Source organism: Phlebotomus papatasi, chromosome 1 (genome assembly GCF_024763615.1).
Source record: "Phlebotomus papatasi isolate M1 chromosome 1, Ppap_2.1, whole genome shotgun sequence".
Taxonomy (NCBI): domain Eukaryota; kingdom Metazoa; phylum Arthropoda; class Insecta; order Diptera; family Psychodidae; genus Phlebotomus; species Phlebotomus papatasi.
The window spans coordinates 106,793,000-106,816,274 of NC_077222.1; the positions used below are offsets into that span (position 1 = coordinate 106,793,000).

Below are 23,275 nucleotides of genomic sequence, written 5' to 3' on the forward strand. Positions count from 1 at the left end.
TTCTTTTCTTGTTTTCTTCTCTCTTTTCTTTTTCACCGCATTAACAGGGGATTTTCCATCGACACCGACGAACCATTTTTGCACTTGGCAGTTTTATTAGGATGCTTAAGACACGAAATTCCTCCTACAACACCATCAGAAGCTCATCAGAAGGTGATGAGGAAGGCAGATAAAATATTTTCGATGGATTAATTTAGTCACACACGAAAGAGAATATAAAATACACAAAAAAAGGAGAGACAAAAAGAATAAGGAGACTCCTCTTTCATCCAATCTTTTCGCAGTTTTCTTGAGCTTCTGCCGCCAAAATATTTCAACTTCATCCCATCTGTATCCGTCTTTATTAACAAAAAAACTAAGTATTGCATTATCGAGCATAATTATGTCATAACTCCGGGTCATCGTGAGATAACAACCCGCAAAAAAAAAACTTCCAAGTACGTAAGATGAAGAAAAAAGAAACAGTTTTTGTAAACTCGTTGAAAAGTATGTTTTTCGCGGCAAAAAAACGTTGTTGAAAAATTATTATTTTGCATAGAAATTAAGCTTTGAGAATATTATTAAAAAAATGATAAAAGTTATTATGTATTTGTATAAAGGATTATGCGAAAATTTTACTATTAAACATAACATTTAAAAAAAATAGTGATAGTTTTAGGTATAGGTTGAGAAAGAGAACCCACACGATTTTTAACGTATCACAGACCAAGTAAATGATAAACAAAAGGAAACCCACTCACCAGATGATAAAAAAGAATCCCTTAACACTGAGTTTAGCGAAAATTTAATACTGAATACCGCGAATATTTGTATTAATAAAGGAGCTTATTATATACACGAAAGAGAAATTTAAATTTAAAAAATGATATATACGTTATTGGATTATTAAAAAAAACATTAAAGGACATAAACATAATTTGCATTAAGTTTTAGGAAAAAACTTCCTTTGACTGGAACTTCTTTGAGCTCCTCCTGCAAGAATTATAAGCCACGCCCCCTCAAGAAATACTATCCAAATAAAGCTAAGATTCCAGAATTCAATTTGATATTAGAATCATCAGGATACTGTAAAACCTTCCTGTGATTTTTCTCTAAAGTTGTGCTTGAAAGCTCAACCCATTAAAAATAAACCACGCCCCAGAAAAGTAAGTTTTACAAAATTAAAGATATAAATATTATACTTTTCCTTGAAACTTCCACTGATCCTTGGAAATAATTTCCCGAAATTCGGGTTTCTGGTTGAGATGTCATTTAAAGAAGTAGAGGAGACCGGGGTAGATTAGCCACCAAATGTAATTTTTCATTGCATATAACTTGTACAAATAATGTTTGTATAAGGTTGATAAATATTTCAATGAATAGGAAGGGAAGTATATATTTAGTATAAAGAGTAGTTTTCTCAGTATTCCTTCGCAGGCAAACTATAAGATACCACTATCTAATACTATACGTGGCTAATTCTTCACCGGTCTCCCCTAGGTGTCTTTTCAAGTGGGCGTGGCATTCAAAAGTTATCCCTTTGTACTGCGCTTTTGACACTTTTAGACAATCTTTCAGGATAATTGAGAAAAATGGGATAAATGGTGCCATATCATCTACAGAATTTTCGCTTAAGCTGTTCCTAAAAGCTTAGCGCATGCAAATTAAGCCACGCCCCTAAAAACGTTAAATTTATATTACAGAATAAAATTTACGATTTATTTTAACCCAATAACTTCCGCTTATCTTCCGGGTTAATGAATCAAAATTGAGCTTTCTAGTATAAGCACTATACTATTCAAAAAGCAAGCTTGCATTCAAGTGGGCGTGGCATCCAAAAATTTACTCTGCGCAACACGTTTTATTCTTTTGGACTATCTCACAGGGTGATTAACAAAAAGGGGTTTTGTGGTGCTGTTTTACCTATTGAATTTTCGTCTAAAGTTGATCCTGAAGATTTTGCCCATGCAAAACTAAGCTACGCCCATTAAAGGTTAGATTTACAAAATAAATGTTATATGACTTAATTTGTCCAAGAAATTCCGCCGATCTCTGCAAATAATTAACCAGGATTAAATTTTCTAGTAGATATATTATGTACAAGAAATAGGCGTCTATTCAAACGGGCGTGGCTTCACTAAATCATCTCCTTGCGAAGCACTTTTGAGTCTTTTTGTCAATTTTTCACGATAAGTGACATAAAAGAATTTTTGTGGTGCTATCTCATGTGTAGAATTCTCGTAGAAAGCTGTTCTTGAAAGCCTTACCCATGCGAAAATAAGCCACGCCCCCATAAAAGTTACATTTACAAAGCGAAGGTTATATGATTTATTTTCCTTAAGAACTTCCGCCGATCTTAGCAAATAATTAACCAAGGTTCAACTTTCTGGTAGATACATTATGTACAAGAAGTAGACGTGTATTCAAGGGGGAGTGGCATCAACAAAGTATCTCTGCGCACAGTATTTTAACTCAAGGCAAAAAGAGGAAGAGTCCCCAAAGTAAAAAAAAAATATGAAGTGAAATATGAATTTGTTAATTATAATTAGGCAATGAAGAAGATCCCATTCAGGATAGAATCGTTGACTAATAAAATATATTGAAGAACAATAAAACAGATCGAAGTTCCACCTTGCCCAGCCTCGAACGTTCATTCGGTCAACAACCAGAACCAGAAATGACTTGACTTTTTTGGACAACCTTTTAAGAGAATTGACAAAAAATGCTTTTTGTAGTTCTATCCTACTTATAGAATTCGCGTGGAAAGTTCTTCTTGAAAGCTTTGTCCATGCAGAAATAAGCCACGCCTCTAAAAGAATAGATAAATTTACAAAACTGTAGTTATATGATTTATATTTCCAAAGAACTACCGTCATTATTTGGGAATAATTATCTAAAATTTCTAATGATGAGACATTCATTACAAGAAGCAGGCATCTACTCAAGGGGGCGTGGCATCAATAAATCATCTTTTTGTGCATCACTTTTGAGTCAGTTACACAATTAATAATTCTCAAAAACGGGTTTTTGTGGTGCTATCTAACATACAGAATTTTCATACGTTCAAGTTGTGCCTGAAGGCTTCAGCCATGCAAAAGATAAACCACGCCCATAACAAGTTAGCATTAGTCTTTAAGTGGGCGTGGCATTAATAAATCATGTCTTTTCCCAGCATTTTCGACCTTTTTGATAATATTTCAGCGTAATTGCCCAGAAATGGTTTTATTTTTGGTGTTAGATCACCTATAGAAGAACGAGAAGTCTTTCTGATTACACACAAAATCTAAAATAGCCTTGCCCTCTCTCTCATATTCACAATAAACCACATAGAAAATTCTTTATTAGAGTCAAATGTTCTCTCCCGGAGTGGCCGGAAAAAAAACAGTAAATCCTGAAATCAGTTAGAATCCTAGAACAAATAGGCGTGGATTGCAAGTGGGCGTGGCTTGACTTAATTTTCCCTTTATTCAGTACTACTAGTAACTTTTCGGATAATTTATCAATCCTGGTATTTCTGGGAAGGATATTATTTAAAACAAATTGTTTAAAATACTTCGGAACACATCAGAGCTCTTTTTTAGCCACTTATTTTCCAGCCAATGCAATTTCACAACCGCTCAAAAAAGTAAATTAAAAATCAGTACCCCGTGTTTTCTATTTTGATCGTTGGCGCTGATGGTGGCGAATTCTAATTCAAAGTCAAACGGATAGCCAACGTATTTCTTTTGAATATTAATTTCAGACAGTGGTCTCTAAGTGGGTGTGGCTTATTTTCCAAAAATGAGGACGGTAGGTACCACCTCAGATTTGATCTTCTGAAGTGATTTGTTTGGGAACGCATAAGAGGGTATTAAAATTAAATAAAAAAATATGAAAACTCAACCCTAATTGGACAGAGCCTTTTAAACCCCGAAGGCGTGGTCTATAATTGTATGTAGGAGAAGCTTATTAAAGAGAATAAAAAATTCCAGGAAAAAAAGGTAAAAAAAAAGAAAGTTCCAGTAAAATCAAGGAAGGTCCCAAGATTTACTATAACAATAACAATTACCATAAAAAAATAAATTTAAAAAAATATAAATATAAAAGAAAAACTGTAAATTAGAGGAAGAAGAAATATAAAAGATAGAAGAGTGAAAGAGTAAAGCGTTAGAAAAATATTTTACACACATCATATCAATGAATTTTTATTCACAATTTTATACCGAGAAAAAAAGGAGCCTCTTGTGTACTTTGAGCCCCGTTTTTTGTGAACAAGAAGAAAAAGAGAAATGCAATTTTTTAATAGAAGAGATAGGTGACATTTGCAACATAGAAAGAAAGTTTAGGCAAAGGGTATATTAGAACAGCAAAGAAAAAAATTGTAAATATAGAGAAAAAACACAGGGATTTAATATGGGTACGATTTAGCTAAAAAAAATTGTTAATTTTCTCTTTTTAATTTTACCATTTGGGTAGTTAAGTTTTTTCGTTGCAAAACAACATTCCTCTATCCTTCCACAGAGGGGAAAGTAAACTTGGAACATCAGGATGTTATTATTAAAATTTAGGAAATGATTTATCCCTGTGCACTATAAGAAAAATTCCGAGGTTATTGTAAAATTCTTGGAGATAAAGAAAAAGAAAAACACTTTTATAATTGTTATATTTCCCATTTGTATTCGAGATGATGATTTTGGAGAGAAATAAATAACTGTTATTGAAGATTATTTAGCAAATTTTTATCAGTATTGTGTGAGTTTTCTGTCGAGGATTGTTTAAAAGCTTTTTGGGCGGTATCTCAAATGTTCTCAAAGCCACCAGAGTTTTCTAAGGATGGCTTACACTTCTAATTATCTTCAATAAAAGGTGAGATATCACCTCAGCAGACACTATATTTGCAAATGAGTCGCTTAGTCAGAGCTAAAGTAGGCTATTTTAATAAGGAAATGCATATAGGATAGGCCCCTTTTGCTCTGAGTGTCTAAAATATCGTATCTTGGCCTACAACAGGAACGCTAGAACCCTAGTAGAGGTCGGTTTCAGATCATTCCTGAAACTGGGCCAAATGCTATAGCCGAATCCACATTGCCGAAAAAATCGAGTTTGGAGATCATGAATGATCTACATCTCAAAAATCAGAAAAAGAAAGCAATATGGGGAGCGATTAAGAGGGTCGGCAATTGCACCGATGCAAAATGGTTTAGGACCAGTATTGATGGAGAAAGAGAAGAGATCTACTTTGATTGAGAGCATCAGTTATTACCGGGCTTCGGAATGCTACAGGACCAGTAAGTTAGGAAGAGGACAGGTGGGAGAAATCGAGCAGAGTTTGGGAGCGTTGCTAAATGCAATATAATTCAACATTAGTTGTTTACTCCTCACTCAGCTAGCTTGTTCTTTCACCTCCAATTCGCCTCATTGTCACTCACTGATATATCAGTTTCTCGCATGAATTTTATTTTTAAGTGTAAATAGCTTGTTTTGTTGCCTTTTCCTTGCCTTTCCGCCGTGGAACTTTAGGTGGCGTCTTAGGGATATTTTTCGCTAATTTCGCGTCACTAACAATTACTTGGTAAAGCAGCAACTTCCTGAATTTATCATTTTGATTTTTTTTCTGTGCTAATAATTTTTGAAAAACCGGTTCTAAACCGGTTAAAAATCACGTTTTGTAGTTTATCTCGAAATCTAAGCATGCGATTTTGAAAATTTTATGTTTATGTTGTAGCCCAGAAAATTTAGACCAATTTAAAAAAAATAAGACATTCGTCTAACAGTTGTCAAGATATTTCACTTTAAAGATTTCAATTTTAAGAAAATTTGCTAATAGCGTCAGGCGGGAAAAAAGCGGGAGAAGTGGCGTCGGGCAATCTTTTCTTTCTCTTTCTCTCTACATAGTCAGCCTATATTCAAATCAATTCAATTTATTTTCATCTCATTTCGCCTTTTTTTTACCCCTTCCTATGCGTCCATCGCAGTCTTAGCATTGATTCCAGCCTCCAGGACTAAACGATGGAAATGTCGCTTCACAGGCTGTATGTTGTTTGTCACAATATCATCTATATTCGAAGATTTGTAAGGTGACATATACAATTCGCGATCAGCGATTTTTTTCGCGGATCTTCGCGAGACATGAGTTTCTTCGTGGATTATCGCGGATTTTTGCGGGGCGTATATTTTTTCCCGGGGTCCGAAAATTTCCGCGGATTTTAGCCTGGCCCGAAGTTTTTCGCGGACTCTCGCGGAGTGCAAATTTTTTTGCGCATTTTCGCGGGGCGCGTATTTTTTTCGCGGATTTTCACGGGCGAGAATTTTTTTCTCGGATTTTCGCGGTGCGTGTATTTTTTCGCGGACTCTCGCGGGGTGCGATTTTTTTTGCAGATTTTCGCGGATTTTCGTGGGTGAGAATTTTATTGCGTATTTTCGCGGGGCCCGAATTTTTTCGCGGATTTTCGTGGGGCGAGTATTTTTCGTGGGTAATGAATACCTTCGCGGATTCTCACGGGTTGCTGACAGAGGTTCTAAACGGATGTAAAGTTTGAAGCCACTATCTCTCATAGTTTCCGAGAAAATCGAGTTTAAAGATATTCAGACACTTTTATGTATTTCTCATCCAATTTTTTTTCATTTTCAAGTGAAATTTTGCACGTATCAAGTTTGAAAGAAGCTCTAAATGGACGTAGAGTTTGAGGCCTCTATCTCTCATAGTTTCCGAGATAATCGACTTTAAAGGTTTTCAGGCACTTTTATGCATTTCTCATCCAATTTTTTCATTTCCAAGTGAAATTTTACGCATATCAAGCGTGAAGGAGGCTTTAAATGGATGTAAAGTTTGAGGCCACTGTTCCACATAGTTTCTGAGAAAATCAACTTTTAATTTTTTCAGATACTTTCATGCATTTCTCATCCAATTTTTCTTAATAATAACGATAATATGTTACATACATTTTAAGAATTATTAAACGAAATTTGCATTATTTATGTACAAATATCGTTCAATTTTGCCACAATCCAAATTTGCAATGAAGGCATCACACCTTTATAAGCTGATCTAGGCTTATCACTGGCTTTCAAATTAAAATCACTAAAATCACTGAAAAAACTGATTGCAAATAAAAACAAGCAAATAGTGAGGTTACGTTGCACTGTCCCAAAGTGTCACAATAACGAGCCGATAATCCGAAAAGAGCCGATACTTATTTTATCTCATTATTTGGATCTAACGATACTAGAGCAGAGGTGTGCAAGAACTGTTAAAAACCGAATAAACGTCAAAATAAATTCGTTATGGTAGCGTTTTGACCATTGACGTACATGTTTCATTTGACGTTTATTCGGTTTCAACGGTTCTTGCACGCCTCTGCTCTAAGTACTCGAAGATATTTTTTCTGAAAAAAATGAATATAGGCACTTACAAATGTACTTATTAAATAAATCTGGAATGAAATGATAGGTTTGGCTCTCGCTAGTATCGATTCGACACTACCGAAGCTCTAGTACAGAGGTGTGCAAGAAACCGTTGAAACCGAATTAACGTCAAAATAAGTTTGTTATAGGGTCAAAGGAACGTCTATTGACACTTTAAGAACTTTCGTAACTTTCCTGACTGATATCTTCTATTGTATTAAATTTTTTTGTGTTTAAATATTAACTTATATCAACTTATTAATTTGACTACCGTTCAGTATCATTCACTTTTCTCAAAATGTTTGAAAAACTAAAAAAAACTGTATTTTTTATGATCATGACTAAATGCCATATCTATTGACACTTTCGGTATCTATTGACACACGAAATTTGAACACCTATTGGACACTTTTTCTTTACACCTTCGATTGAGATTTTGGCTGAAAACTTCCTTATTGCACTGGATGACTCCAGTTGTTAGTTAAAAATTACTTGTTAGTAATTTCACTATTTCTTTCACAAAAATGCAGCAACTTTGTTTACTTTTATTCATTCTTCTTATTCTTCTTCATCTATCAAGCTGATACAAAAGTCGGCAATCTGTACCTGTCAATAGACGTTGAAATCGACGATTTTGTCTCGGTTTATTGACACTGTAATTAAATTCATTTTAATTAAAATAAATTGATGCAAATTGTGTATTAATTTAAAATTTAGTTATTTTTTGACTGTTATGCAACAGATGTACGTTAATTTTATTAAAAAAAAATAGAAAAAAATTATTTTTGTAAAAACTTCTTTCTTACACTTTTTCATAAGAATCTTGAAATTTCTCCACGTCGACAATTGAAATTGCTTAAACCTTTTTAAAACCTTCTTAAATTCGCAGAACAGTTCTAGAAAAGGGTAGGTTAAAGGAAAGCAGGTCAGATTACATGAATTTCACTAGATATAAACAATTTATATTAAATAAATTTCAATATTTTGATGAGAGTGTCAATAGGGGTTCCCTGTCGAACAGACGTTCCTTTCACCCTAGTAGCGTTTTGACCATTGACGTTAATTCGGTTTCAACGGTTTCTTGCACACCTCTGCTCTAAACCTTTCAAAAAATTTAGATTAAAAGGCTTTGGCTTGCTGTATATCTTACGGTTTCGTAGGCACTTGACAGAATTGAAGCTTCCTGTACATTAAAGATGTTTAGCTAGTGTAAGAAATATCGGAAATATTGATATTTAAAGCACTTCCGAAGTACAGGAAATATTAGGGGTTCTCTAAAAAAATCGTGCTTATTTTTTAAAGAAATTTTTAAACAAAATATATGCCTTGATTTTACTGCAATAATGTATAAAATATTTCCAACGTGGAAAATGTGTATACGCATTTCCGTCACTTCTTTCCGAATTTTCATTGGAACTTCGCGAATTTGTACGAAAATTTCTAAAAATTTGTACACCACTTCCCAAAATATCTCCCCCTTGACATCGCTATGCATTATGCAAAAGCACATGACGCATATGCTGCATGGAGTCAAATTCGGAAAATTTGAAAAAGGTTCTTCAGTTTCTTTTCACTTCTAAAAAATTGCATAAATCGGAAATGTGTCAATTTCAAGGGATAAAAAGTCTCATTTAAGCTTCTTCCGTATTTATTCTTCCTCATGAGGATGCATCTGTTGTGAAAATGGAAACTCAAAGCTACTTACTGGCCAGGAAACTCGGTGTCCACTTCTTAACTGGAGCCACTGGCTTTGCCGATTCTTCCCTCTCCTTCTCCTGCACCTGCTCGTAGAACTTCCTCTGATTCTCCCGGAACTGTCCCAGGGGATTGTCAAACTGCCTGTAGTACTGCAGGACTTCCCGGACGTCCTCGACATCCGAAACGGCAATTGCTGCGGAGGAGAATGCTGCATTCCGGGGAGTAGAGAAAGGGATTGGATTGTGGTACTTACTCTTGAGGAACGCCACCAGATCGAAGAGAGTTGCATCATCGTCGTTTCCTGTCCACCTGGAGATGTTGAAGGTATTCTCCGGATGGAGTTTTGTTGAATTTGGATCCCAATCGACGACAATCACCTTGCTCAAGTCCCTGTTGAGATTGTCCAGGTTTTTGACGTGGTGTCCATCGACAAAATGTGTGGCGTCCCTGACCAGGCGGTACATGATGTAGCCATTGGGATCCAGGGCGTCCAGGATGGGGAAGACTGTCATTCCTTGATCAGCCGTATAGACCACAATTTCAAAGTGTCTGGCCAGTTGTTCCAGGAAATTGTCCACTCCAGGTCGTTTCTTGAATCTCCAACCTGTCTGGTACGTCCAATCCGGATGCACCAGGACGTCCTTCATCTCCAGGACAAGTGTGTAAGTTGGCTGAATGTACGGAGGTTTTACAGGATCTGGCAGAAGTTTCTCTCTCGAGGGTTCCTGAATCATCTTCTGGTAGTACGTGAGGTTCTTCCACATCCTCCGGAAGTACTGCTGAACCACTGGCATATTGCTAAATTCATCCTCAATTACCTTCCCAGCGGGATCTCTCTCTGGAGCCCCTAAATCATAAATAGCCCATGCTCCCAGCATCCCAGCTGAAGCTCCAAACACCATAAACCCAATCTTCATGTGTTTCCAGGACTTTTCCTTCTCTTTCTTGCTCTCTTCTTCCTGCTTCTTCTGCTCCTTCTCCACATCCTGCTGACTCTTCTCGGGCACCGCTGTGTGTGGGAAAAGTTTGCTGAGAAGCTGAGGACCTGCCTGAGCTTCCTGATTTGACTTGTTCACTGCAAGAAATTCCAGAAAATCCCCATTAGATTTCTCCTTGTGCTGCCCAGTCTGGACATAACCTCACCGTCGGCAGCATAGTTGCGCTGTGGAGCGATATTTCTGACAAAACGGCTTGATTTGAAGAGACCACTTGGGGGACACAATGGGGATGCTACTCTAGTCAATTGGAAATGCCGTGAAAGTGATAAAATACATCTTTGGGCCATAATAAACACTTTTTTCTCCACATAAAAATCTCCGCTGTGGGGAATCTACCTGCTGACTAAAACACTTCGACAAAATTCTCACAGAGGTCACTGCGATTCGGAGGGGAAATACGCGGGAGACTGGAATTTTTGGGAAAATCCGCGATTTTTATTCAAAAACTCAAAAATCCCAAGAAGCAAAAAGGCTGCCTTATTAAAATGATTATTGAATTTTTCCTAATAGTTTTAAAAAGTGCATTGAAAATGCTCCATTCAGAGCAAAAATAGGCTATTTGATAAAGAAATGTATAGCAAGATAGACTTTTTTCGCTGAGCAAATTTTACAAAAAATATTAAATAATATAAATTCTTAAATATTTTTATTATAAAAAATGAGTATTGAAAAGTAAATAAAATAGAATTTTTAAATAAAAATATTCTCTGTTTATTTTTATAGCAGTTCGACTTGAAATTTTATGTTCTAAAAGATCTTACAATAGTCTTTTAAGACCAGAGGAACCAGGACTATTTTAACAATTTTAACAATTATTTTGATGCTTTGGAGGTTTAGAGATCAATAGGATTTTATAAGGATTACAATAAATTTCTGTAAGATGTTTTCTATTGCTCGAATTCAAAAAGAAAGCAGTTAATCGGCTTTTTTTCAAGAGGGGAATTCTGTATCAGTATGACAAATCGTCAGTTAAATCAGCATTTATCGTAACTTCATTTTTGCGATTTTGAGATATATACATATTTGGAATCAGCGTAATTTTGTTTATTAAACGCACTTGTGAAAAAGAAACTTTCATAAGCCCAATAAAAATTATTTTAAATAAAAATTATCGTAAGTGCCCTTAATTAATATAAATTTATCAGAATTTGTCGTAACTTCCATTTTTGAGGAAGTTACGACAAATTTCCATACAAAATTTTCAATAATCTGCATTTGCCGTAACTTCTTTTAGTCACTTGCGTGGCTTGTAATTTGCAGCAAAATTGCAATATTTCTCAATAAAACGTTTATAAACTCTTCCAAATATCGAAAGACAGTGCGAATAGTATAACATGAAATCATTTTAATTTAATATTAGCGAGAAAAAATTATTGGCCATCTGTCATTAATTCAAAACAAAACAAGCGACGTGGCGCACAAAATTTATTCAATAAAACTTATGAAATAAGAGCTTTTAGGGACAGGGATAACAGTATTATTGACTAATTTAGTCAAATAATGGCGCTTATTATCACTAGAATAATTCAAATTGCTATAATGCATTTTAGAAAATTGTCGTAACTTCCAGAATCTCCATACATTGGAAGTTACGGCTTTATAAACGATGGAAGTTACGATAAAATCTTATTGTGTTTCTTCTAACATATTTCTCAATATTGCAGCTTTTAAATAATTTTATAAAGATTTTCTCGAGTTAACTTATAGTTTATTAGTGCCACTTTTATTATTTTGACTCAAAAGTATCGCATTCGGGGCTCATTTTTAAGAAAAATAATATTGAACTGAAAATTTCGTCTCCTGAAAAGTTGTCAAAAGGAAATTACGACAAATGCTGATTTAACTGACGATATCTTTATTAGGAACGTACAAAAAATTCAATAATAATTTATCTAAAAATAAAAAAAAAATCTCAAAAGTTCACTGAATTATTCATATTGCAATATATTTCTGTAATATTAAATGAACGGTATTAATTCCAACTTACCTGTCTCCCCGGTTTCAATTAAAAACTAGCTCCTTACTGCTTAACAAAGCACTGGCTGGTTACATAGCCGTCCTGGATTCAATTCTCATATGAAACACAGAAAAAAAATTACTTTTCACTTTCTTTTCGATGTTTTAGGATGCTGCTGTGTTACTCCAATTAAAAATGAACATCTTTTTTTTAGAACGTTACTGTTCTCAAGTGCTTCTGCATTATCGACTTGTCTTTGTTTCGGTTCCTTTCTCGACTGTTTAACTTAGTCCTCGTCGTGTTCTAAAACTAAGACGCTACTAAATCAGCCGTGTTGGCGATGTTTTTTTTTAAAAGCTTTCAAGCGTATGTGTGGCAATCCGGGAATACTTCCTATGGAAATGGTTACGATACGGTAACAAAAAAGCATGTATGCAAGTCATACTCTTTTTTTCTTATATAATTTTCGACTCTGCTCTCGATTTGATTTAAAATTATAAGATTTTCAGTAGATTAAAGGTTCAGTTAAAGTTGATACAGTGATTTTTATTTCATTTATGAATTAATATAAGTCAAGTAAGTGCTGTTTTACAAAATTTCTTGCCCTCACTACCAAACACGAGACCGTTGCATAACCTCACTTTGTTTTCGGGGATTTTGGGGACTGCAAAAAATTGCGATCGATTCAAGCCGCATAGTTGGCTTGAACGATTATTACTAATACAATCCATTCTCAGGTGCGTTTAATTCCTTTCTACGTCCCTTCGCAAACACTATCAAACAGTCGTGACAGGAACCAACAGAAAGAAAAGTCGATAATGCAAAAGCACACTTGAGAACAGTGCTTTAAAAAAACATGTTAATTTTTGCGATTCGATATTTGTGGTAAGGAGAGAATATTAAAGATGACTTCTGCACCAGTTTTGGTTATCGAATGCCGTTCTTTAGTGAATACAATTTCAAAGAGAATGTTTCACAACAATGTTTTTAGCACTCTGCTGTTCTCAAATGCTTCTTCATTATCGCCTTTTCGTTGTGTTGGTTTCTGTCACGACTTTGTGGTTTTAGAACAGAGGCGTGCAAGAATCGTTGAAACCGAATAAACGTCAAATGAAACATGTATAGTAGACTCTCGCTCAATCGGTTCTTTTTCAATCGGGCGAAAAATTTTGTTGACAATTTTCACGTTTAATTATAAAGCTAATTTGCTCAAATTTGCTGGAGTTCTTCCTATTTTATCGCGATTCTTTACAATTGAGCGGTTTTTGTGGAATTTACAAAACTTTAACGCCCAAATCTATCGATAAACCGGACGAGATCTTGTCCCAAATGACCAATTGAGAGAGAGTCTACTGTACATCAATGGTCAAAACGCTACCAGGAACAAACTTATTTTGACGTTTATTCGGGTTTCAATGGTTCTAGCACACCTCTGTTTTAGAACACGACGAGGACTGTGGAAAATAGTCGAGACAGGAACCAATACAAATAAAAGTCGATAATGCAGAAGAGCTTGAGAACAGTAAAGTAAACCCAAGACCGCTTATTCACAAAGGACGGAAGTTACAGAAATTAATCCCTACTACAGCGCCCTCAGCGTTCAAAGAGAAAAGTTGCAATGTTCCAAAGAGTTTTCATAGAGAGAAAAAAGCCACAAATGGTAAATTATATCACACATTTTGTATTTCTATTAAAAATTAGCAAAATAAACACTATTTTTCATTTGTAAATAAATCTCTCTACAAGTATACCAATTGACGAGGTAAATGATCTCAATAACACTCCAAGCTGAAAATAATATTTACAATTATTGTTCACTCTGTTCATTTTCGTGGTAATCCTTTGTGGATTTGGTAGAAAAAAAAGTCCTTCAAAGCTGCCAGTTTGCACTGAAAAATTGTCCTGATGGGGGAAAAAACCGGAAAAACCAAAAAAGAAATACTGGAAATTCTGGATAATTAACGACGCCTCTCATGGGAATCATCCACATGGAGACGCTTGATTTCCCGATCTGATCCTCTTTCTAAGTACCAATTGCTATTTTTCTCGCCACTTTCTTTCTCTCTGAACTGCTCACGTCCCTGCATTCGCTTATTGTGCCATTCGGCATCGAATTCCTTGCTCCTATCTTCTCTACTGTCATCATCATCGTGCCACTTTTTGCCATTTTTCTTCTCCTTTCGCTTGTCTCCGTCTTTCCTTTCCCTGCTATCCTTAAAATCCTCGTAATTCTTTCGCTCTCCCTTTTTCATTTTCTCATATTTATCGCGTTTGCGATAATCTTCACCACTCCAGTCATCATCCTTCTTCCTTCTGTCATCGAATCTTTCTTTAGAATTCCTTCTATCCTCCTTGGAATTCTTTCTATCTTCCTTAAAATCCCTTCGATCCTCTTTAGAATTCCTCCTATCTTGCTTAAAATCCCTTCGATCTTCTTTAGAACCCCTTCGATCATCCTTGAAATTCTTATCTTTCTCCGGATACTTTCCCGGTTTCCCCTTCCTCTCTTCCCAATTCCGGTCTTTCGCAGGGAACCGCTCCGGTTCCCTTCGCCCCTTATCACTCTCCCAGGAAGACTTTTGCGTTCCAGGATCCTCAATCTTTATCTTATCGAACATTTTTCTCGCCTCTTTCACACGATTCTCAGCTTCTCTGCACATTTTCCCATAGTAATCGTCAAAAAGATCATCTCCTGTCCCCCCACCACAAAGACTCTCCTCAACCAGAGGCTTAACAACAGCCTCTTCTCTATCCCCAGCCCAGACTTTCTGCCCCTGGACCGTAGCATCATTCCCAACTGTCTCTACTGGTCTTTGAACGGACGGACCTGATGCAGTTTCTGATAAGATTCTCTGACTCAATTTGCTCAATTCATCCCGAAGCCGAGCATTCTCAATTTCAAGATCATAAACCCTATTCATGAGTGGCTCAATAAGTCTCGTGCAATCACACGGCGCTCCAGGCATTGCCCGGAAAATGTGCCCAAACATTGCTCCACTAATACCCGCCAATAGAACTATTAACATCACATGACGTCGCCCAATCCCAAAAATTCCCCTCACCACATCATCCTCCTTCTCCACCAGGCGATTCTCCACCTGTGCCAACCTCTTTTCCTCCTCCACGAGGCTCAGAGGTGTATCTGGTGGTGTTAGGGGGACAAATGGAGCCTCAGTGGAGCGATCTTTCGTCTCCCTGTGCACCTCTTTTTCAGCCTCACTCGGAGGCTCCTCTGGCGTATGACGCCCCCCACAGTCACTGTCACTGATTATGGAAATCCCATCAGAGAGCTCAGTGTCATTGTCTTGATCCACACTGAGATGATATTTACTGTAGCCGGCAGAAAATACAGAGAGAGAAAAAAGGCAAATGTACTGCTGTACAAATGTTTACCATTGGATTCCCATTCCCGGAGGTGTGTCAATTTCTCTGTGAGAAGTGGATTTTCTTGATAAGGATATTTGTGCTCAATGTTCAGGCGACACACAAAAATCGCACACGACTCATTCACGTGAATTCTTTTGGCACAGTTTATCCCAAAGATGCTAATTTAGAGATTAGTGAACTTAGCAAATTATATCAAGGCAAAAAAGTCTGCAATCATTCTCAAGACTCGTGGTCGTGATGTTTTTAGGATCGTATTTTGTGCTTAAACATGTTGATATTACTTCGTCAGCAATAAATATAGAATTTTGTCTGCAGAAAGTTTTGACCAGTCTTTTTTTATTATAATTAAGTGTTGATCGCATTGATCAATAGATATCGATCATTACTTAGGCTTATAACATGCGACGTTCATTAATCTACCGCTAGTAGCGCTGAAGAGTGTTTTTGAAGAGTGGAAATGTATGATTTAGCATAGCTAATAATAATAATAATAATAAAACATTTATTAATGCCCCAAGCAAACAATTTTACATTTAAGGGACTATATACAACAATTTACAAAAAAAGAAAATAATCAGAATCAGAACAGACAAGAAAACTTGAATGCGTAGGAAATCGATACGAAATAATGAGGAAATCTTTTAAGTATGAGTTTTTACAAAATCTGTACTTTTAAGTATATTTTTGATATTTTTGTGTGTTGTATCAGGGTGTTTATGTGAGAAATAATTAAAGAGCTTTATTGATGTGTATCTTAGGCTTTTTAAGCCAAATACGGGCTTATACGGGCTTCAGACCTAAGGCTTAGCCATATGGCTTAACTTCTCTAATATCTTATCAGTTAAGATTTTTTTGGAAAATTTTGACTTAGGATTGTATTATTATGGGCAAATTACCTATTACATTTTGAAAAATCAATAAAATCGGTTGCTGTTTAAGATTTTGAGACTCTCGGGAACTGGGCTAAACCTCTAGTCTGAAAACGGTCTTATAGCAGTTTGTTGTTTACCTCTTTATTTTTATTTAATTGTGATCTGTAAATGGATAACGGGGATCTCAGTGGCGCAATAGGCAAGAGCGCTGGGTCTTGGGCGAATGAGATCTCTGACTCGACTCTAAAAGTTGTGAGAGTCGTAACGTCGACATTAAACTGTAATCCGTTTTTATTGCCGCTAGCCTCACTAAGTACCGGTCATTTCGCTAACGTAGCATTGAAGACGTTTCAATGACGTCTTCAAGACCTAATTTCGTGTCTCTATTCACATGATGGACATTGGGTTAGTGGTTTCTCAAAACTTCATAAACGCAGGGTTACCCTGGGGCAAAATGTAACAATTCCAAAGAATACATTAATTTACATTTACATTAAAGTCTTTCAAACAATTTTATTTATATAGTGTAACTATCGAAGAAAAAGATTTGATACTCTCAACACCGCGACTAAAATCCTACCACATGGAGAGACGCTTAGTTTTCGCTCGAGAGAATTTAAGAACAGATTGGACTAAGGTAATGCATATGTTTTATCACTGTCTTTTTTCTTTGTGACCACTTTGTACTTTTACAGATCATCTTCTCAGATGAAAAGAAGTTTAATCTTGATGGACCTGACAAATTCAGGTATTACTGAAGAGATTTAAAGAAAGAACCGCAGTATTTTTCTAAAAGAAACTTTGAGGAGGATCACTCATTAATTGGAGAGCGTTTTGTGCGAGAGGAACCCTGGAATTACGATTTACCTCGCATTGAATGAAGAGTCGAGACTTCATATAAACTACATATCAGTCCTCCGAAGAAGTTTGCTGCCATACTTGAACGAGAATGACCGAGAAATATATTCTAAAAAAAAATCCTGGAATCATTTACGTGGACCTTGGAAAATTCACAAATACCACGCCAGACCGTCCGGAGGGCGATTCTTCGATTTCTCGACAGTAAAACCACTGCCCAGAAACCTGGATGTGGAAAAAATCGGGGTATCGGGGTATCGAGGAGTCAAATGGAGGGAATGAAGGGACCAAAATGTTATCCGAATTAAAGAGAAATTCGGGCGACAAACTTTTTGAAATGCAACGATTTTTTATTCATCTGCCTACACATAGGGTAAGGGCTCATAATTTTGGACAGTCTGCTTATAAGCATCGATGTTCCAAGTTTGAAGTGCGATATTTTCAATACTAATTTACTTTTTTTATTACTCTCTTTTCAGAAGGGTTGTTTAGAAACTTAGCAAGCTATTTATCGTCTTATTTTTATTAAAATTAGTTTTAATACGTTTAAAAATGAATTGATATGTAGAGGTGAATTTGACTCTTATTTTGGACAACTTGGTTATTAATTTGGCCAACTTGGCTGTAAATTTGGACAGCTAACCCGCTCAACAGGATGCCCATTGTTCTTCATTTCATGAACCAATCTTACCAAGTCCTCTTCCTGTTCATGTAAGGGAAACGCAGAATGTCACAAGAAGCTCGAAAACTTTCCATATCATGCATTAAAGTGGGTTGACTTCGGTACTCCAAGTAAATGCGGTTTCGCTCATTCCCTGGCTTTTCCGGGAGCCTTTCAAGGCATTTCTCGCTACATCTTGTTCGTAGAGATGATGCTCCTTTGTTTCTTCAGGCATTTATACAGCCTATTCATCGCAAAAGCTAAAACTTCACGAAATTTCGTGAGAAAAATACCTGTCCAAAATAAGGAGTATCACCTCAATGGTAAATGTCTTAAAAAATTTCCCAAAACTTCAGGTCAAATTTACAAATCACCACTAACGTGAATCAAGACAATTTTCAATGAATATTCAATAATATTACTCAAAAAAAGCGAAGAAACATTGTTAGTACTTCATCACAGCTAAATAAGACTGAAGTAAACAAGAAGTTCTGTCATATTTCTCGTAATAGCAATTGCTCACATTGAATTTTCAACAAAGCAATTTCAACTCAAATCATATTCAAAATTTAACGTATTTAGTGTTAAAATCTTCCAAAAAGAACAAATATTTAGATAGAATTCATTATTCATCAAATATTCGAATAAAAATCCATCATTTTAATCAATTTATTTTTAGTGTCCAATTTTATCCTCAAAGTGTCCAAAATAAGAAACTTGACAAAATTATGAGCCTTTCCCCTATGGTCATTTTAAGAAATGTTTTGGACCCTCATAACTCAGGTCAGAGGGGTCAGGGGACCTTAAGTTTGGCACTGATCGAAAGCTCCAAGGTCCAGCTATAACACTAAAATTTGACGGGAACAATTTTTAGCCATCCATATATTCGTGATCAGGAAGTGGCCAAACACATTTTGGCCATGTTTAAGCCCGATCAGAGGATATGAAATGTTGATAGGATTATAGTAGGTGAGATTGTTAAGAACCTCACATAATATATCAACTGGTTTATTGCTTAATATATGTACGAGAGCCGATTTTGATAATCTCAAAACGGGTCTTACAACAGACATTACAAAATCAATATTTTGTAAATGCCTCAAAAAGCACATTTTCCTTCGAAAAAGAAGAAAATGCTCTTGAGTCTTGAGAAAAAATTACAGAGTGGTGAATTGCATACACTGAGAGAAATCCGAAAAAGTTAAAGTAACATTCCGGAAATGTTTATTTTACCGTGCAGTATTGATCAGAAATTGGTGTAAATATTATGATTTTTAGGTGTATTAGGGGTTAAATTTATCCTTTTTCATGTTAATTTTACCCTTAAAGAGGTGTAAAATTAACATTAAATAATTTTGATATATTTTTACACGTAAAAAGTGTTAAAGTTATGAGGAAAAAAAGTTAATCGAACCCTCGTTTTTTTCTCAGTGTAGGAAAACGTACTTTTCTAAAAGGAATTTAAGCCACTGAAAAGCATTATAAATTTTAATTTTTTGTTGTTAGAAAATTTAAAAAAAAATCCTTTTCGAATTCTTTTCAAATTCTGTGATACACTTTGGTAGAATTGTGTCAAGAAAACAAAAGCGTTACATCAATTTTCTTATCAAACGCTAACGTTTATCAAACTTGTGCAAATACGAGAAATAATTATCATGTTAAACTGGCTTGATATTTGCTAATTTGCAAAAATAAACACGTTATTTGGCGGTTAATTAAAATTCCGTGAAATTTTGTGTAAAATGAACTTGATAGTTGATTGCAATATCTGTGTCTGTTTTTCGATCACGCGAGTTTGAGGGATTCTTGATCTTACCTTGCCTTCGTCTCAGTATTCTGGGGCTGACAATCTGCACTCCCTGATGATTCCGGCTGCTGTTGCTGCCCCGTGCTCCTGGATTCATCCACAAAGGTCCATGACTCCATGACTTCGTGATCACTCCCTGAGAGTGAGCTCTTCCCGTCCACGTGCTCCATCTACCAAGTGTCTGGACCATGCATGCAATGCAGAAGGAAAGTGATTAGCTAATCTCTCTCCGCAACAGACTCTTTCTGGTTTCTTATGCAAATATTTGGACGAGAGTTTGTGAATGTATGGCTAGAGATTTTGGGGATCAGGGGATTCCGGGGAGAGACTGCAGCAAAGTGAAAACTATCTTTGGAGCCTCTCTCTCTTCATTTAAATGTCACGGACAGCCGGTTGCGTGAGATTTCTGGTCAGCACTTCATGATGCAATTCACGGTGGAATTAAATTTCAGCAAATCAATTGGCACCAAATCGCAATCAAATTGCGTGGTCTCTCGCCAGAAAGGACACGTCAGTGCGATTTTTAAATGTACACACATCTTCTAATTATAGCTTTGTTTGTTTGTGTGCTTAGAATGGGACCAAAATTTCTTCAAATAGAATTGTGGGAAAAAAATCCACAACACAATCAGCTGAATGAATTGATAACACCAAGCATTTTTTTCTCTTATCAAAGTGCCTTGTTTTGAATAAGCAATCAATTCTCTTTCCCCTTTTTTCAACTCTCTGGGAAAAAGTGCCTGAGGGCAGGAATGGTCACAAAACACACCCAAGTGCCACAGAGTTCAATTGCCGCGGGAAATAATGCAATTTTCGTGCGAATTTGCTGCACAATTGACACTCAAAATAATTGCAAAACACATTCACTTTTTTTGTGGGGGGTGACTTCTTTGTACGCCTCTAAAAATAAGCCTCAGAGAAAGGACTCAATTACTCACCGTACATAGATTATACGAACAAAATGTTGACAAAGAGACGTCGATGAACTCTAGAATAGTTAATTTTCACTCTTTTTGACGATCTTCACAGCTGTTTTTCACGATTTTTCGCCTATTTTCTTCAGCACTTCTCGCGAGACTGCCTTTTCTGCGTTTTCCAAGATGTCAAAAATGGCGCGCGATTGCAACGCCACACTTGAGAATTTCTCAGCAACTCTTCGATTCCCCTTCGATATTTAACGATATCCCGCCGATATTTTTAAGATATCGGGGCAAGCGCGGCAAAATGTTTATTAGGGCCATTAGCTCTTTCGCGTCTTTAGGGTCATATATGACCCGGGGAAAAAAGTTTCTTTTTGGCTATTTACATTAATTGAAATCTAACTGGAGTCTTGAGAAAATGAGCCAAGAATCTTACATCCTTCTATTATGATGTCGTGCACGAACAGATAGATTTCAATTAATGTAAATACCCAAAAAAAACTTTTTTCCTCGAGTCATGACATTACCTAAAGACGCGAAAGAGTTAGGGCAGGTAATTATACAAAAAATTAACCAAAAGTTTAGTAAATTTCGAAGAAACTTTTTGCCGATCAATTTTTAATAATTTTTAATAAAAGGGCTAGAAAGACTAGAATACCTATAGTTCTTATTGGAAGCGTAATATTTTCTTGACGTTCTTTGACCCATATTTTGAGAGAATTATAAATAACTATTTGAAAATAGATTTTTAAATTAAAGATGGGTATAATTAAATAAAAGAGTTGAGATGTGACCAATTGGATTCGTAGTGTGCTAAAAAGACAATAAACCCAATTCAATAAAGCTTTTTGATATTCTTTCGAAACCATATTCCTTTTGACAAAATTTTAACAAAAAGTGAGAAACCTTTTTTATCAGAGTTTAGTTCATTTTAAAACAGAGAACGTTAAAAGAAATAATACTTGAAGTATTACACTGAGAAAAAGAGAGGGTGCGATTAACTTTTTTTCCTTTTAACTTTAACACTTTTTAGGTGTAAAAATATATCCTTGCTCCCATTGACGCGAAATTTCAGTTTCGCAGACTAGCCGCAATTTATGGCGCTGTCTCAAAAATAGCGCCAATACCAGAATTTCAAATATATTTGTACTGCGTGACGCCTCCCTGAAATATATCAACATTTTTTAATGTTAATTTTACACATTTTGAGGGTAAAATCAACATGAAAAAGGGTAACTTTAACCCCCAATACACTTAAAAAGGGTAATATTTACACCCTTTACTCCCCAAGAGGCATTTGATATCCAAATAATGTATGTCTTAAATGTAACCAACATATTTTCAACGTAAACGAGCTTTTCATGCCAGAAAAATAACTTAACTTAAAAATACGTAGAAAATATCAGTTATTTTCTATTAATAAGTATATTTTATTTGATAAATTCCTGTTAATATATGGATATTTCCCTTTAAAATTACGACTAAATGTTTTTATATCCGTAATCAATTCATAATATAATCTATTTTTGAGTGAAAATGTATAAATCTACGTTGAAAATATCGAAAGTATATTTATCTTATATTTACGTTATAATAATAATAATAATAATAATAATGTATTTATTCACAATAATAGGATCATCCCTTTTACAATTGTTTACAAGAAAGGATAAAAATGAAAATAAAGAGAAATAAAGAGAGAAAAGAGAAAAAAAAGAAAAGATTTTCCACATCCCAAGCTTCTCAGGCCTCTATTTGAAAAAATTGGCGAATGGCTGCAGCAGAAGTGCGCTTATCATTCGGTATGCTATTGTAAGCAGTAACGCCTTTAACAAACAAAGTTTTATAAAGGCAGTCACTGCCCACTCTAGGCACCAAGAGCCCCCGAACCCTGGCCGAACCCCCCCCCCCCCCTAACCAGAAGACTCGACAGGTACTCAGGACATCCGGAAATCAATAGGTGAAACAGGAATAGAACAGCTCTCATCTTCAAAAGGGATCTTAGATCACAACCAATGAAAACGTTTCTATATGGAGTGATGTGATCCCTGCGACTTATGCCGCAAATATACCTGACACAATCATTAAAGGAGACCGTCAGACGACGAATTGTGTCACTATCCGCCGCAAAAAATAGCTCTGCTCCATAATTAAAAAAAGGAAGAAGCGCTCGCGCGAGGATCAAACGAGTGTCATATGACGTAATGTCCCGGAAGCGTCTAAGGGTATACAGGGAATAGTTGACCTTTCGGCAAATAGAAGTGGCTTGATCAGACCAAGAGAGAGTTGTATTGAAGATTATACCTAGGTTTTTGACCTGATCAGAAAAAGGGATAGATCACCTGATCAGAATTATCGATATCGAAATAGAAGATGTGTTCCCTATCTCATCGTATTTCTAAAATTTTGTTACGAGGCATATTTAATGAGTTTCTCACTCTTTTAATACAATTTATTATTGTATACTACGATCTGATCGAATTCAAAACGTTTCTAAATAAAATAGATATAATATATTTTCTATTTTAGTCAAGACACTTTGGGGAAGTTATAAAACAGGGTGAAAAAAATTTATCCCAGAAACATACCGCCACGGGAGATTTTCTGAGACTCACTGATAAACCAGTTTAGAAAGCAGTCCAAGAGATTTCTCCAGACCTGTCGTTGTATAACATAATGTGGAATTAATCATTTAACTCTTTAAGGACGATTCAAACACCGGTGTCCCAGGAAAAGAATTTTCCTATACGGCCAT

At 35.8% G+C, this 23,275-nt stretch overlaps 3 protein-coding genes across 3 annotated transcripts in view; 1 reads left to right on the top strand and 2 right to left on the bottom strand.

Moving 5' to 3' along the window:
- Positions 1-4,685, top strand: part of LOC129799098 (uncharacterized) — a 43,479-nt gene extending 38,794 nt beyond the window's left edge. Inside the window, exon 4 of the mRNA XM_055842732.1 lies at positions 48-4,685. Within this exon, the coding sequence (XP_055698707.1) occupies positions 48-173 (126 nt within the window). The 3' untranslated portion in view covers positions 174-4,685. The remainder of the gene's footprint in view (positions 1-47) is intronic.
- Positions 4,686-8,992: 4,307 nt separating this feature from the next.
- Positions 8,993-10,416, bottom strand: LOC129799099 (mitochondrial import inner membrane translocase subunit TIM50-C). The gene is made up of 3 exons (XM_055842733.1): positions 10,204-10,416; positions 9,314-10,135; positions 8,993-9,253 (listed from the first exon to the last, which is right to left on the bottom strand). Exons 1-3 carry the CDS (start codon positions 10,343-10,345, stop codon positions 9,060-9,062), a joined length of 1,158 nt encoding a protein of 385 aa, XP_055698708.1. The 5' UTR covers positions 10,346-10,416; the 3' UTR covers positions 8,993-9,059.
- Positions 10,417-13,673: 3,257 nt separating this feature from the next.
- LOC129799100 (uncharacterized) lies at positions 13,674-20,722 on the bottom strand. Its single transcript, XM_055842734.1, has 3 exons — positions 20,539-20,722; positions 19,610-19,781; positions 13,674-15,345 (listed from the first exon to the last, which is right to left on the bottom strand). Exons 2-3 carry the CDS (start codon positions 19,768-19,770, stop codon positions 13,974-13,976), a joined length of 1,533 nt encoding a protein of 510 aa, XP_055698709.1. The 5' UTR covers positions 19,771-19,781; positions 20,539-20,722; the 3' UTR covers positions 13,674-13,973.
- Positions 20,723-23,275: the final 2,553 nt, after the last annotated feature.